This window comes from Brachypodium distachyon, chromosome 3 (genome assembly GCF_000005505.3).
Source record: "Brachypodium distachyon strain Bd21 chromosome 3, Brachypodium_distachyon_v3.0, whole genome shotgun sequence".
NCBI classification, from domain to species: domain Eukaryota; kingdom Viridiplantae; phylum Streptophyta; class Magnoliopsida; order Poales; family Poaceae; genus Brachypodium; species Brachypodium distachyon.
In genome coordinates, this window is record NC_016133.3 from 36,174,457 (window position 1) to 36,191,092 (window position 16,636).

Genomic DNA, 16,636 nt, shown 5'->3' on the forward strand with positions numbered 1-16,636 from the left:
ATCGCACTAACGCTCTCCAGTTATTACCGGCCTCGCTCCCCTGTCCCCTTCCCCCTCTGGACTCTGCTCTGCTGCTCCCTTCTCTAGCCTAGCCTAGCCTGCCTGGGAGAGAGATGGCCGGGATGGCACCGGCGACGGTGGAGGTGGTGGAGGAGCTCACGCGGTTGTACCGGGAGCTGCCGCCGCGGCCGGCCGTGGAGGACGTCGAGGCGGCGGCGGCGGTGCTGGCGTCAGCCGACGCGGAGGAAGAGGCGCGGCTCGGCGAGGTCGCGCGGGAGGAGGCGGCGCGGATGCGGGAGGGCGTGCCCGGGGAGCTCCTCTCCGTGCTGAGGGAGGCGAGGCGCGCCGCCGTCCGGCTCCACGCGCTGCAGCAGCGCAAGGAGGCCGCGCACGTCGTGGAGCTCGAGAGGCGGTTCAAGGTGCTCGACGGCTTGATCCAGCGGGCGTCGCGGGTCCTGTCGTCCGCTTCTTCTTCCGGTGAAGGAGGCGGCGGCGGTGGTGTGGAGCAGGAGGGGGAGGTCGTCGCGGAGGAGACGGAGGCCAAGCGGCGGAACGACGTGGCCGCGGCGCCGGCGATTGTGGAGATAGAGCGCGGAAACATGGGCCTTGGCTTCGGCTTGGAGGCCGTCTCGTCGCTCCGTCGCCATGGTTCTACAGGTGATTTTTTTTTAAAAAATTCCTTTACTTATTGATTAGCTTCCCCATGGTTCTGTTGGGAGAGCTGTGGGGATTTCGTTACTGCGATAGGTTGTTGGAGCGGTGTGGTTTGGACGGAGTTTTGGGGATTTGTTATTTAATCTTATATACGAATTGGACGTTTCCGGCTAGATATGCGAGTGATACTTCCATTACGCTGCACTGCTCCATTTTTTAGGACAGTTGACTAGAAACTCCTACTACTAGTACTTTGGATAATGCAGTAGGAGTAGCAAACAATCTACTTCCACCAGATTTGTTGGCGTTGCTTTTATTATCAAGAACTATGGTAAAGGGAAACTATTATTTTTTCATGTTTGTTTCGTAAAATGTACTATTCGAAAGATGTCATGATAGTACTCCCCCCGTTTCTCAAAAGAGAATGGCACTCGCATTTTGAGATTTTAACTTTGACCAGCAATTAGATCAATAATACGCGGAGATATGTGGATTATGCATTGTAATTTGGCCATCAATTAGACCAATAATATGTTGTTATTATGTGTTATAAATTTTATATCATTGGAAACAATTTTCGAATCAAATCAAATGATACAATTTTTTGTAGTAGCATGTAACCCATATATCCTTGGTCTAATTGTTGGTCAAAATTAAACCTTGGAATGCTTAAGCATCATTCTTTGAGAAAGGAGTGAGCAGCATTCACCACTCGGTGAGAACACCATTCTTTGAGAAACGGAGGAAGCAGCATTCACCACTCAGTGAGCAACACCGGGAATACTGGAATAGTGGTGCCCACTATTAATCTATGCTTTCCTTTTCAGTAGTTTACTGCTGTTAGCCTGTTGGTGACTGTAACTATGGGGGATGGGCCATGGGATTTGTGATGTTTCATCACAAGTTTGCATGTTTTTTAAGTCATGCAAAAAGCTGTATCATCACAAGTTTGCATGTTCTTTAAGTCGTTATAGTCAATTTTCCCCATGCTATTTTGTTTAACTTTTCTTTAGAAGTTGGTTTTTGGCATACTTCTAATCAATTCTTAGGCAGGTAACGACCATCAGTTTGTAACTGTGACATAAATGTGATTAATGTTTTGAGCCCTTGGTACTTATCCTAACTCTTGTGATCACCCTGCAGGTAGTGATATGGTGGACCAGAAACTCAGCCTTATCCAAGTGGCAAGCCTTATAGAGTCATCAGCAAAGAAAGGGATCACAGAGCTCAATCTCCGAGGGAAGCTGGTGGACCAGATCGAGTGGCTCCCTGTTTCACTTGGGAAGTTGCAAGATGTTACTGAGCTTGATATATCTGAGAATAGGATCATGGCACTCCCATCAACAATTGGTAGCCTTAGATACTTGACAAAACTTGACCTCCACTCAAACCAACTGATCAATCTGCCTGATTCATTTGGGGAACTCTCCAGCCTAATTGATCTTGATTTGCATGCAAACCAGCTTAAGTCTCTTCCTACATCATTTGGAAATCTCACAAGCCTAGCAAACCTTGACCTGAGCTCGAATCAGTTCAGGATTCTGCCAGACTGTTTAGGAAAATTGACGAACTTAAGAAGATTAATAGCTGAGACTAACGAGCTTGAAGAGCTACCCTATACTATTGGATCTTGCATGTCTCTTGTGGAGCTTAGGTTGGACTTCAATCAGTTAAAAGCCCTTCCAGAAGCTATTGGGAAGTTGGAGAAGCTAGAAATTCTCACATTACACTACAACAGAATCAAAGGCCTGCCTACAACAATTGGCTCGCTTACCAGATTGAGAGAGTTGGATGTCAGTTTCAATGAAGTTGAAGGTATCCCTGAGAGCATTTGCTTTGCGACTAGCCTTGTGAAGTTGAATGTCAGCAGGAACTTTGCTGATTTGAGAGCGCTACCAAGATCAATAGGAAATCTTGAGATGCTCGAGGAGTTGGACATCAGCAGCAACCAGATACGAGCACTGCCAGATTCATTCCAGTTCCTTGCAAAGCTTCGTGTATTTCATGCTGACGAGACTCCGCTGGAAGTACCACCAAGAGAAGTTATAAAGTTAGGGGCTCAGGTGTGTACTTGGTGTTGCTCTGCTATATTTACTATCTAAACTTGTACTAGCCAACTAAATGCCTAAATTATGTTTTCTCTTGCATGTCAGGCGGTTGTCCAGTATGTGGTTGATATGGTTGCTTCAAGAGGAGCAAGCCAGAAGGAAACAGATCAGGCAAGCTTCTGGGCCTGGCTTCGCTCACTGTTTGGTTGCTGCAAAAAGGATGAAGAACTGGGATTGGTTGCAGCGTAAAGAAGTTCATATGTATGTATCATCATGCATTATTTGTGCTGTTGGTATCAATTCATATATCCGAAGTCAGCAATGAAAGGAAGGTTGCTCTTCATGTTGATTCTTTTCATTCTGCCCTAAGTTTCTGTATATGTTGTTTTGTTTTTGCTGGGATATGTATATGTTTTCTTGTATACAAGATTCATTTCTTGTTCTTTCTGCAAGAACTTGTAAGATTCACTGTTGTGTGTAACTTCACCTGTACTATATACTGGAGTACTACATTAAATAAAAGAATGTCTGTTTGACATTTATATGCAATCTGTCTAGTGCTGATACCTATTTTGCCTTCCATATTAACACCACCGATTGTTCACTGTCTTACAAACCTCCTCTGTTATCTTAGAGGTGAGAGGTGATGAAGAACTACACGTGCAACTAATTCTTATCCTAATCAACATACCTATTGTGCTAGTGTGCTGAAACTTGGAGTACCATATTGTCTCATCTACTTCCAAACCTGACGCACTGATACTATTGCAAGACCTGTCATTGTTTATTTATTTACTAATGCATGATGTCTTCTGTAATTTTTCTTATGTAATCACTTTGTCTAGGTACTTTCCATGTAGAGTAAATCTACATAGCAACGTGTTTTTTCCAAACTGAAGTCCGAAGGACTCAATCCATTAATATAGAAGAGAGTTGCCTAGTAAATTAAATGGAAACCAGGCAAAAATCATAACAATTCAAAGATAGAAATGATGTTGCAATAGCTACGAGATTCGCAGATTAAAAAAATGTAAACCAATTCAAACATGAACGAAGGAACAATATCTGTTATGTATTCCCGGCCCCAAAGCATCATCAGGCTTGTCGATTTGCTTTTCGTTGCATATTATTTTCAGACACACAACACCCTTTGGTGTCTTATGCGTTCCTTCTGCAGAACATTTATTGTGGTATTGCACTTGCTGTGCTAGAGAACAATGGCTTCCATGTCCATCTATGTTATTTCAAATCGGGAGAATTTCATTCACAAATTCAGAATAACAAGAGTAGCAACATTTTTTCTGTTTAGAGACATACAAAAGTAACAACATGTCTGTCGTATCTATCCCCTTGGGTGCACATCATGGTTACTAAAGTCAGTTAAGTTGACTAGGTGAGAGTTTTGCTAATTGAATGTACTTCTTCGTAGATAATTTGTTATGATGGCTCAAGACTGATGGCTCCAGCTGAGCTCTCTAATACATATGCGGAGAAAAACCGGACATGACGTAGAATGACTTTGTTTTTGTGTCGAGAGGCAGATATAGGGGTCACATCAACAATAGAAGAAGTCAGTGATAATCCTTGGGCACAGCGACATTTAAGCTTTCTTTGAATATGACAATAGCCAGTTAAAAATCATGTCTATTTACGTCGTTACCTCATTGTAGGATAGAGCCGGATTCGTTCCATACAGACTGCATGCACATATGCACATAATAAAATTCATACTTCACGAAGAAAAGTGCAAATCAATTTCTCAAAATTAAAGAGAAATTCGCATCTAACAGCAGGAAAATCTTCACAACAACAGCAGAGGGATAGCACCAGGGAAGGAGCTCTCCGTCGCTGGATCTGCGTGGAAGGGAAGCGATGATGGCGAGCAGAGCGGCGGGTGGACGAGAAGCTCGCGCTGGTCCGTATGCCCCGGAGTTGGCCGGTGAAGGGCGGAGTTGGTCAGGGAAACTCGCCGGCGGCGGGGTCAGGGGACTCGGCAGCGGCGGGAGGAGGAGAGCGGGGAGAGCGCGGACTCGAGGGAGGACTGGAGATACGCGGACGAGGCCGCAGAGGCCAGCGTGGTGGCGGGCGCGTGGATCCTCCCCAGACTAGGGAACTCGGCAGCGGCAGGCGGCGAAAGATGGCCGGGGACGGGCCCATCGAGCCTTGGAGCCACGGGGGGCACTCGAGGGCAGCGGCGGGAGGGATACTCCGGGGTGGTATATTCACCGGAGGATGCTCGCCGGATGTCCCATCTTGTGTGGCGGCGTGGATCTGCCGGCGGAGGGGCGGCTGGTGGCTCTGCCCGGAGAAGAGGGAGGGAGGAGGGGGGGTGGAGGCTGGGGGACGGAGTTCCGGAAAGGGCAAGTTGGCCGTAATGTTGGAGAAGCTCGGGAAGCGCCGATTTCGCCGCTTCCTTGTAGCAACGGGAAAATGAATGGGCTTCCGGAATTGCTTTTTTTTTAAAAGGGCTTCGGGATAAGCAGTTTTTTTTAGGGGATCCGGGATAAGCAGTTAAGAAGGGCTGTTTGGTCTGCAGGCAAAAACTAAACTACTCCATATCAAATAGTTTTGCTGGGCTAGACTTGGCGTTTGGTATTCCGAAATTGTCATGACTTCTCGGAAAGTATATCAAGATAAGCATGCTATCGGTTCCACACCATCTGTTCAGTGCCCGATCGTCGCTAGGTTTTTCAGGAGCATTGTCGTAGCCGCCGTCACCGGAGATTTTCGGTTCCCCTCGCCTCCGGCCGCCGCCTTGGCGCTGCGAGGTCGGGGAAACCTCGGTTCCTTATAAGATTATCCAAAAGTTTTTGCTTATATCGATTGTTTGGTTCGGCAACGCCGTGGCGGAGGGTGCGATGCCGTCAGGAATAAACGTACTCTGGTTCTTCCTCTGCTGTGGTGGTGCCTCAACGGGCGTTGCTGCGGAGCCAGAGATTTTAATCCTCGTGGATTTAGTGTACCTGATCTTGTGGATCTTGGGTTTGTGTACTCGCAGATCCGTTTACACGTATCTGTTGAGTTTTTGTTAGTGTGTCATGGTGCTTTTGTTGGTTTAATGTTTTGTAATTTTGGAATACTTATCTGGCGTTCTGATGAAGATCTTGTGGTTCGACGACCTGCACGTTTAGGGGATTATCTCCAGCCCAAGTATGTTCAACGCTCATGGCTTCTCATCTTTTTGGATGATCGACTCAAGGGACTTTTCGAAACCTTTGAAGGTAGTCAAGTTTGTGCAGGGATACCAGTAATGATTTTGCTGCTACAGTTTGATTGCAGTCTCTATGTTGAAGCCTCAGCAGAATTTCATGTTGCAAAGTATGAAATCACGGAGAAGATTTTTTTAAGAAATTTCATTGTAATTCCTAAGTATAGGAGTTACCTTAGAGTTTATAGAGTCTATGATCCAAAACATTGTATCTGTAATGGTTCTCTGTTTGAATAAAGTTACAAGTTATTCTAAAAAAAAAGATAAGCATGCTACCTTGACAAAAGGGCAGAGTATATCAATATGCCTGACGAGGGAATGACCCATTGGGTCCTCAACTTCGGTATACCTACTACGGCCTAACAGGGGGTCCACTCGGAAGCCCACTACAATCCGTGAAGCCCAACTACCTCGGCTTGCGGTTCAAGATAAGAACAGATAATTAAGGAAAACAAATCAGGTTTATCTCTAATTGTAACCGACCCGGACTCTATGTCCGAGACCTAGCCTCCTATATAAAGGACTAGGAGGGGGAGCCGGGGAGGACAGAGCCAGACAGATTGAGACGGATTCTCTCTCACCAGAACCTCTCCTTCTAAACAGATCTCATCTCTCATACACGCCTTCATAGCAACCTTGTACTCTTTCCATCAATACAGATCAGACAAGTAGAGCGTATGGATATTACCTTTCGAGGGCCCTGAACCTGGGTAAATCGTGTCCCCTTGTGTCCTTGTTAGCCGACAGAATCGTCAACACACACCCGTGCTGTCCCTACTTGAAAGCCCTCTAGTTTGGGGTATGCCGAGGTAGCCCCTCGTCAATGCCCATTGCTTCATTTGATCATATGGAGTATGTATTTCAAGATAAGCATGCTCGCGGAGAGTTCTTAGTTCTGCAAACACCCTATGACCATGTTTCTTCTCGTGACAAGGATTTTGTTGGTGATAAGAATGTGAGTGATGTCGATGTTGATCCTACAACGCAATATGATTCGGATTGTCTTCCCGACGACACCAACAGTGAAAGCTCCTCTTCAAAGCGCCCTAGAGGTGGTAGTCTTGACAAAGGTAAGAGAGACAAGTGTGATGACAACGTAGTTACAGACGTAACATATTCTCTGCGTGATATATCTGAAACCATGCGTTTCACACATGTGACTAATCCAAACGAGAACTTATACAAAATAATTGATTACATGGAAGAATACCCTCTCTACATTCTCCTTGTATTACATACATCTATGGCCACGAATGAACAAGTGGCTTCCATGTTGAAGGAGCGTCCAATGCATTCTATCAAAGAGTGGGTGCGGCGATGGGTCACGGATAACTATTCTTCTTACGTTCCTACTAATATGTGATTTATTTTAGTTGTAACTTTTGAAATAAGTGTTTATTCCAGCATTGTGCCATGTATGTAATAATGTGACACATTTATTCTTGAATAATAAGTTTGTTATTCAAATTATGATCTATCAATGTCTCAAATTAATTGTCTTGCAGTTGCAATGTTTCTCTATGAGTGATTATCCATTGAGTAGCTATTTACAATTTTAATTGTGTATGCATTCACATGAGCTGGTTGCCTGCGCCTGAGCTGAACTAATCCGTTGCTAGTAGTTGGGCTTGCCCTCAAAAATAAATCAAACAAACGACTAACACCTAGCTTTTGCCGGCCTAAGCAAAATAACCAAATGCATAGCCGAGGCAAGGCGAGCTAAGCTCAGCTGCGGCTAGCTGAGCTAGCTGGGTAGCACCTAAGTGAGCAAGGGAACCAAACGGACCCGAAGCTTTCCCTTCTAGATGGCTTATGGCTTCCTGCGGCCTAAAGCCATACAAGAAGCTGTCCCCTAGAAGCCCGGTATCCTTCTGGTTAGCCTTAATTGTGATCTTTTTATTTTTTGTTTATAAGCAAAAAGCCAAAACCAAACGCACATAAGTAGATGTGTTTGTGACTTATAAGCCAAAAGTCAAGTCATATTCAAACCTAACCAAACAGGTCCTTAAATATTCATGAGGTGTAGCTAGGTTCATTAGTTATTTCTATTATGTACATCTTCTTATCGTGCTGGGCTATACCATTACATCGTCGAAGCAAAATGAGGTTCTTTTGTTATTTTCAGGAAAGAAATGAGTGGTTTTCGTGTTAGGCCCCAGATTTTAGATCCACGACAAAGGAGACATGATGAATCATAAAGACTCTGCTCGTGTTTTCACAACGATTCATGACTCCCACTCTACAAACCATGGTTTCCAATAGCCGTGATATAACCTTTTGACACAGTAACCGTTACGCTATTGTCAAGACCATGTATAGTTGGTGAAAAAAGAAGGTCCTGGAAGTGGAGCCACTTACGTTGTGGTTAATAGCAAAGGGTATGAGTTAAGATCACTTAGTTTGGGCATCTTACATGGTGGGATGTTGGTGATATGGAGTGTGGATTGCTTCAATTGCCTAGCATTGAGAAGTTGCATTGACACAGTTCTAATTTGCATAAAAAGATGGATAAATTGAGCAACTTTTGTTTTGGCTATTGAGTAAATTTTGCGATATCATGTAACTAGTTAGAAGAAAAGCATCAATACACTAAAGATTCTCACGACAGAATCTCGAATGTGGTTAACATTTTGAACAACATGGGTAAAGCTTTGGGTGCTCCTAGAGGGTCAGTACGTACATAAGAGAGAACCGACCTGAACTGTGAAACTCTTATGATGCTAGAAAGTTCACAACCCTTGAATCTAGCTAATTCATTATGATTTTTGTTTTCTTCAGTGAAATGTTACTACTTGCAAAATTTATAAGAAAAAATATACAAATATTTTACTCAATTGATAGCAATAACCAAAATACATAACATAAGTAAGATACAGATTAGCAATTCAACAAATTGATACTTGCCTTACTGTTCCAACTCCTTGTACCGATAAATAGAATCCTCAAATTACTCCTTGGTGCTTCACTCTAACGATAAGAAACTAAGAAACATCCACAAACAAAAAGAGAGAGAAAAAATCAATAACAAAGATTTTAGACATCATGAAATGCATCATACCAAATGGAATATTAAGATACGAAACTAATGCAACTGAAATAAAACAAAATGAAGTTCTAAAATCAGGGTACACATATTACAAGTTTCGGCACTTTTAAGATTTTCACACTCCACATTAGTGGCGAACCACCACGTCACATGTCATATTTGATAACTAATACCAAATAACGAACGAAGTAAATATGTGCTCCCCACAACATAAATGGCTCAACCTCTAGGACCTTATAGTCTCACAAAACGAACATGGGTTTTCCATGCACATCACCACGTAAGAAAAACCGGTAACCCATAGTATGCCCACTCTAGGATCAATCAATTGTTTAGGTGTACATGCTTAACTTTATACTCGCTTTTCATGCTACGGCCAACATGTGGCCACATGGAGATGTGGTGGACCGTCTAGACAATCTATCAGCTTGATCACATCTCGTGAGTGGTACTTGTACGATATGTGGCATCTAGAAATGGGCACAGGGGCAGACACACTTTAGGGGTTGTGGGGGCAGATGCCCCCACTGCAACGTTTAATCTTCTTGTATTTTATTCATGATATATTAAGATTGCTCCCACTGATGCTAAAATATATTTGCCCCATTCTTTTAATTTTGGTGTATATTTTCAAATGCTTGCAATGTTTACCCCATGTCAATTAATATTCTGGGTCCGACCCGGAATAGGCATCTCCTATAAATACCCCAACACGATCCTTCTCTCATTGCAAAAGTCGAGCTGGCACACAAGACAATAAGTCATGTATCCGTGTGAGAGGAGAACAATATTGTGTGTGAGTGGGATCAAGCTTGGTTCATCTCACGAGGGCAACCATGGGATGGAGGGCATCGCTAGAGGACGACCCGATCTCAGATCTGGAGGGGTACGACTCTGTCAAGATAGGAGGAAACCACTCATGGACCCCAAGGAGGAGCTCGGGACAATACGAAGACGGAGGAAGAAGGCGTCAGCTGGGAACTCATCGATGCAGAGGAGCAAAGGTGTGGCGGAGATTTACACAGAACGAGAAGGAAATGTGCTGAAGGTGTGTAGACAAGCCCCTTTCTTTCTTTTTGTTCTTGTTGCTTTTGCATGTAAAAGATGCTTGTTTTGGCTACTAGCTGTGGACTGTGGTATGGTCATTTCGAAGTTTTCGTTTTGTACATCCGTTGCAACAGAAGTGGAATAGGAGGCAGCCACGCAAGATTAGGGCACCTGAAGACGTCCAAATCTCACAGTATATATACTCACGTTGGCTTGTCGAGGATGGTTTGTGGGAGGATCCTCGTTGTTGTCCGACGGCTCGAAGGAGATTGTGTAATAAAAGAGGAAGATAAGGCAGCCGTGCAAGGCCAGATTGCTTGACATGCTGATCCCATTGCCGAGCGATCTGGACTTACGTGAATGCTCTATCTTCCTCTTATGTAACACAATCTCCTTTGAGCCATCGGACACCAACGAGGATCCTTCCACAACCATCCTTGACAAGCCCACATGTTGGCCGTCTTAGAGTGCCTTGATCTTGCGTGGCTGCCCCTCCCCTCTTTTCTTACAAAGGATGTACAAAATAAAAATTTGAAAATGACCATACCACGACCCGTTGTTTGCTAGTAGCCAAAACAAGCAGCTTGTATACGCAAAAGCAACAAAAAAAATAAAAGAGAAAGGAGAATGTCAACTCACCTTCGCCATGTTTCCTTCTTGTTCTGTGCAAATCTCTGCCCCACCATCGCTCGTTTGCATCGATGAGTTCTCAGCAGACACCTTCATCTTCTTCCTCTATCTCCATGTTTTCCTGAGCTCCTCCTACGAGGTACATGAGTGCTTTCCTCTCACCTCATCAAAGTGGTACCTCTCAGCTCTGAGATCTGGTTGTCCTCTAACGATGTCCTTCGTCACATGGCTCCCGTCTCGGGATGAACCACACACACACACATTGTAGTTCTCTTCTCACACGAATACATGATCTATTGTCATGTGTGCTTGCCACATACTCAATTTGCATCAATCACGAGACATGATATCGTGTTGATAGATAGTACCCCCGGTTCACTATATCTCCATGTGCCCCACATGCCGAGGATTGTATGGAAGATTTGAAGTTAAGCTTGCGCACCTAAACGATTGGCTGATCCTGAAGTGGGCGCACTATGGGTTGTCACCCGTTTTGCTTAGGTATTGATGTGCATGGAAAGACCATATCCGGTTGGTGAGAATAGAAGGTCCTAGAAGCGGAGCAACTTATGTTGCGGAGAATAGCAAAGGGCATGAATTAACATCACCTAGTTTGGGCATCTTACGTGGTAGGATGCTGGTGATATGGAGTGTGGATTGCTTTAATCACCTAGCCTTGAGAAATTGCATTCACATAGTTCTAATTTCCATAAAAAGATGGATAAACTAAGTAAATTATGCGATATCATGTAACTAGCAAGAAGAAAAGCATCAATACACTAGAGATGCTCACAATAGAATCTCGAATGTGGTTAACATTTTGACAACATGGGTAATGCTTTGGGTGCTCCTAGAGGATCAGCACGTAAGAGAGAACCGACCCGAATTGTGAAACTCTTATGATGCTAGAAAGTTATCAACCCTTGACTCTAGCTAATTCATTATGATTTTTGTTTTCTTCAATGAAATATTTACTATCTTGCAAAATTTATAAGAACAAACAATATAATTATTTTATTCAGTTGATAACAATAACCAAAATACAAGGAAATAAACATAACACAAGTAAGAGACGGATTAGCAATTGAACAATTTGATACTTGCCGTACTGTTCCAACTCCTTGTACTGATAAGTAGAATCCTCAAATTACCCCTTAATGCCTCACTCTAACGATAAGAAGCCAGAAACATCTACAAACAACAAGAGAGAAAACATCAATAACAAGGGAGTTTTGGATGAATATGATATCCATATTAACTTCTCGAAGATTGTCTAGATATATACAAATTGGTGTGCTGATATTCCCAAAGGAAGGTGCTCAAGTTGTAAACCTAAGAAAACTTGTTTTTACCCAAAATTCTTCATCACTAATTTCTGCCTGAGATGATTATGTACTTCATCAACATCTTGGTGGTCAGCAATGATGTTTAGATCAACTACATGTTTGAGATTTCGTGATGAGCGCATGAGCAATCATTATTTGAGGAAACCCTTTGTATAAGGAACTTGCTAGTCGGTTGTACCAATTTGGTTGTGTGTTAACTCATTAGTGGCTTAGTCAATTATACATGATTTTGGTGAGTGTTAACTCATTAGTGCCTCATTTAATCATACATGATCTAGTTTACGTTGTATGCGTATTCAGAGTTTGAACTCCATGTAGAACGATCATGCATATGTCCTAATCTAGCATGCCATAGAGATATCCTTGCGTGGAACCTTATTCTACAAGTATTGCTCTGAATCTCACTCCATCTCCGGATGGAAACCGGTGTTGGTATTACTTCTGTGCATACCTTTTATTGAAGGGGGCCATTTCTACTTGGACTACACCCTTCGATTGAGTCTGCTCCAAGTTCTTCTAAATCACCATGGTCTTTGGATCAGGATCACTCAAGAGATTTTTTGCGATCATAAAACAAAAATTTATGTTTGATAGTTTGACTTAGACTTCGGTTACACGTTTCTTGAGAATCTAGAAAATAATAATTAGAAATTACATTTACCTATTACCAATGCAATTAAGTCTAGGTTCTCCCATGTCCTGGCATTAGTAATTGAGTACGCGAAGTTGTGGAGATTTTCCATCCATTGGGTGTACACAACCCATTTTATCTTTGCCAACTTGGGGTTGACTTACCTATTTCCTTTGGTAACGCACGGGTGACCTAGCAGGTGCGGGTCGACACAGCAACACAAAGGCGGTGTAGAGGGGTTGCGGGATGCTGTAGCGGTGGAAAGAGGGTTGGGCATTTGATATAATCGAATGTTAGGTTACTAAAATTAGCAACTAAATAGGCAAATTGTAAAGTCGGTTAACGCAAATTTTGGTTTGATGGCACACGCATTCAGTTAGCATTTCACCAGAATTTTTTACCACATGTGCTAAGGCGTCAATGGGGTGTAGTATTGGGTGGCATGTGAGACTACACCAGCAATAGGTGGTAAACAACAGCCTAGCAGCGCCACGATACAAGGCCAAGTTCGAGGGCAGGCGGCGAAGACGTACTCGGTCGGTCCAACAAAGCCACGAGACAATAGCAACGAGGATTAGAGAAGAACGTCAACAACGCAATGACGTGGGGTACTACCCACGAGGAGTCGGGACTAGTCGTGCTCTGTGGCGACAGGAAGTTGATACGAGGGAGACGATCAGGTGCAACAAAAGTAGAGATTTCCTAGTCCCTTAGTTGGGCTATGGTGCGACAGTGGGCCCTTGGGCCTTACAAACTTCGGTTTTCTTGGTTAACCAAAGAAAGTACCGAACCGGCCGAATCTTGTACGGTGAGCACCAACCCAATCTACTCCATCCGATCCTAAATTCTTGTCGTTGGTTTAGTTCAATTTGTACTAAAACAACAACAAGAATTTAGGATCGAAGGGAGTCGTTTGGTGAGCTACAATAAAAACCGAAAAACACTAAGAGCATCTCCACTCGGCCCCCCTAAACGGGCTTGGGGGGCGCCGGCGCGTAAAATCCGACCTAGCCGGCCTTCCCAATTTGTTTTTTTAGCCGGCGCGGCCCAAAGGTTATCCGGCGCCCCAGGCCGAACCCAACTTTGGGGGCGATCGGGGGCGCCGGCTGAAGCCAAAAGGCAATGCGGGCCACACCTGTCAGCGAGATAATCCACTCCAAATTTTCGGCGGCTACCCCTTCCCCCCCCCCCCCCGCCTGGGCGCCAAGTCCCGCCATTTCCCCCCTTTCTCGCCGCCGACACCACCGCCGCTCCAAGAAAAACCATGGCGACGAAGAGGTATGCAGCGCCTCGTTGCACGCTGGCCAGCGACGAAGCGGCGAAGAAACCAAAGGAAAAGGAGCGGCCGCCTGGGATGAGCAACGCCGACTGGGCGGCGGATGTTACCCGCCGCAATGTCAAGAGTGCCTCCCGCCGTGAACGGGAGAGGAGGGCCAAGGAGAGGAACGCCGACCTGGCCCGGAGATGGAGGCGCAGAGGGCCGTGGCATCGGCGCAGATGGCAGCGCAGAGTGTTGCGGCCTCGGCACAGATGGCTGGCATTCCTGTGCCGCGACCACCCAGCACTGGAGCTGCAGCCAAGGGAGCTCTTCGTCGTCCCCGTCGCCGGTGGGCATATCGCCGGTGTCGCCCCATATGCCCCATGACCACCAGGGGAATGCCACGCCGTCCCTCTCGTGGTTCTCGCCGGACTACCCCGACACCGATTCCCTCGACGGCTTCAACCCCAACACCTTCGCCACAGATCCCCTCGGCGGTTTCAACCCCCAACGCCTTCGCCTCACCTCCTCTGCGGCGGAGGCCTCTCTCCTACGGCGGTTCCTCGCCGTCCGCCTCCTTCCAGCAGTTCCCCGCCGGCTGCAGCCAGCCCGCGCCTAACCCGTTCGGCGGAATGTCGCAAGGCGACTCCATCATGGCCGACATGATCAACAACGGCTCCCAGCACGCCCACTACAGCTACACCCAAGAAGAGGAGCCTTACGCCGCCGAGGACACCAAAGCGTGAGAAGAACGGGCCGACGAGACAGAGGAGCCCGTCATTGCCGCGCCGAAGGGAAAGAAAAGGGTGCGACCGAGAAATTAAGGCCGGCGGCAGAGGCCGAGGCCCCATATGGACCGCCAAGGAAGACGAGTGCCTCGCCGAAGCTTGGAAGGTCGTGAGCATCGATCCCTTCACCGGCGCGAATCAATCCGGCGACACCTATTGGTGGCGTGTGAAGACAGCATATGATGAGCGCCGGGTCATCGACCGGGAGTTCGCGTCGGTGACCCACGATCGCAACGAGTCCAGCTTGTCGCACGGGTGGCAAATGATCCAATAAGCATGCAACAAGTGGCATGGCATTCAAGAAGACCGCCGGCTACCCGCAAGCGGCAGCAGCGCCCACGATCAGGTAAGCTGGCGCCATCTTTGAGCTTTTCGTCGCCGATTTTACATTTGACGCCCTGTCTTGTAGATGGTCGCCATGTTCACCACCTTTCAAGACGACAACGAAGACGCCGACTTCAAGTTCATCCACGTCTTCACAAGAATTGAGACGTGCGACAAGTGGACGAAGACGCGTGCCGGCCTCGCCAAGACCGGCACCTACGACCCGAAAGCAGCTCCTCCGGCAGCAGCGGAAGGCCGACCCATCAGCTACAAGAAGGCAAAGGCAATGAGGGATGCCGCGCCGGCCACGGAGCGCCTGTACATATGCATCAAGAAGTGCATGTCCGACGACGCCGCACAAGCCGCGAAGAGGGACGAGCTCGCCGCCAAGAGGGAGACTGTCGCTGCGTCACGGTGATCAAATAGCAAGATGACAAGCTCGAGAGCCTCAAGGCGAATGTCACGGCAAGAAGATGCGGGAGGACTTGTTAATCTTGACATGCGACACCAGCGGCATGGACGACAAGGTGAAGGCGTGGTACGACGGCCAGCGCAGGTTCATTTTGGCCAAAGCGAGAGCGCCAGCGTCAGCGCCCCAAACAGCAACAACGGCCACCTCTACTCCATCGGAGCCCTCACCGCCCGAAATAGCAACTCTTGCCACTTCTACACCACCGGCGGGCACAGAAGAGCCATCAGCGCTGACGGAAGACGAAGAGCCCGAGTGATTTCACTTTTATTTAAGTTTGATGTTATTTTGATCGCCAAAACTTGTGATGAACTTGGACAATTTCGTGATATGTGCCGGCATGAAAAATGGCGCTTTGTTTAAATTGTATTTTTTTTTGGGGGGGGGGGGGGGGGGGGCGGGGTCGACGTTTAGAGGGTGCGGCTGGATCCGACGCCTCCTGAAATGGCCTACCGCTGGAGGCGAAATGGGAGGGCCGAGTGGAGTTGCTCTAACACCAAAAAAAATCTGGTTTCTTCCCACTCCTAGGCACGGAGTGGATGCAATGCCGAAGCGGCAGCGCGGCAACAAAGGACCACCCGCCACCACCGCTTCCTCTCCAACAGTGAGTTTGAGGTCCACAGCGTCCCACCGTCAAACATGGTGAGTTCAAGATCCAACGAGGGTAAAATGTGGGATTGGGCGCATACCTGAAGCTGATGCAAAGGACGTGATAACGAGGCCACAAAGCTGCTCGTAGTGGCAAGAAAAGCCTCCGAAGGGGTCGTTTGGGCTTGGTTGTCCTCCAACCTGAATCTATATTTGGCTCACAACCGAGCTGGGATGGCTTCCCCGAAAGAGTAGTTGTTGGAGCCTGTTTTTCAGTTGCAGTAGCCAAATCAAGGATGGCTTGTGGGGTAGCGCAGCTGTTGGACATGCTCCAAGGCTTGTTCCAGTTGCCTCGCCCTGCCGATGACCTGCAATCTGGAGAGGAGAGCGTTTGGTAGCAGAAACTTCCTATAGTACACGAGATCCCCCGGGCTCAACACCTACCAGGGCAGGGCTGGCAAATCGCTACACCTGCAATGACCAAAACCATCATAAAAATATAAACGGACAAACAGAAGAACTGTTCTACTACAAACAAACGTATGATTTTGGGCATGGAAGTAAAAGAATATCGATATTACATCCTGACCCAACTCTGC

The 16,636-nt window shown here is 46.4% G+C and overlaps 1 protein-coding gene across 1 annotated transcript; it reads left to right on the plus strand.

The window, feature by feature from the left end:
• The first annotated feature begins 15 nt into the window (after positions 1-15).
• On the plus strand, positions 16-3,251 carry LOC100832878 (plant intracellular Ras-group-related LRR protein 5). Its single transcript, XM_003574321.4, has 3 exons — positions 16-657; positions 1,798-2,717; positions 2,808-3,251. The coding sequence occupies exons 1-3, from the start codon at positions 114-116 to the stop codon at positions 2,949-2,951; spliced, it is 1,608 nt and encodes a 535-aa protein (XP_003574369.1). The 5' UTR covers positions 16-113; the 3' UTR covers positions 2,952-3,251.
• Positions 3,252-16,636: the final 13,385 nt, after the last annotated feature.

What these genes read in the sequence shown, in the direction of transcription:
- LOC100832878 (XM_003574321.4), top strand. Translation starts at nt 114, where the DNA reads ATGGCCGGGATGGCACCGGCGACGGTGGAGGTGGTGGAGGAGCTCACG. An exon ending in CCGTCGCCATGGTTCTACAG is followed by an intron (nt 658 to 1,797) that starts GTGATTTTTTTT and finishes ATCACCCTGCAG; the next exon opens with GTAGTGATATGGTGGACCAG. An exon ending in TTATAAAGTTAGGGGCTCAG is followed by an intron (nt 2,718 to 2,807) that starts GTGTGTACTTGG and finishes CTTGCATGTCAG; the next exon opens with GCGGTTGTCCAGTATGTGGT.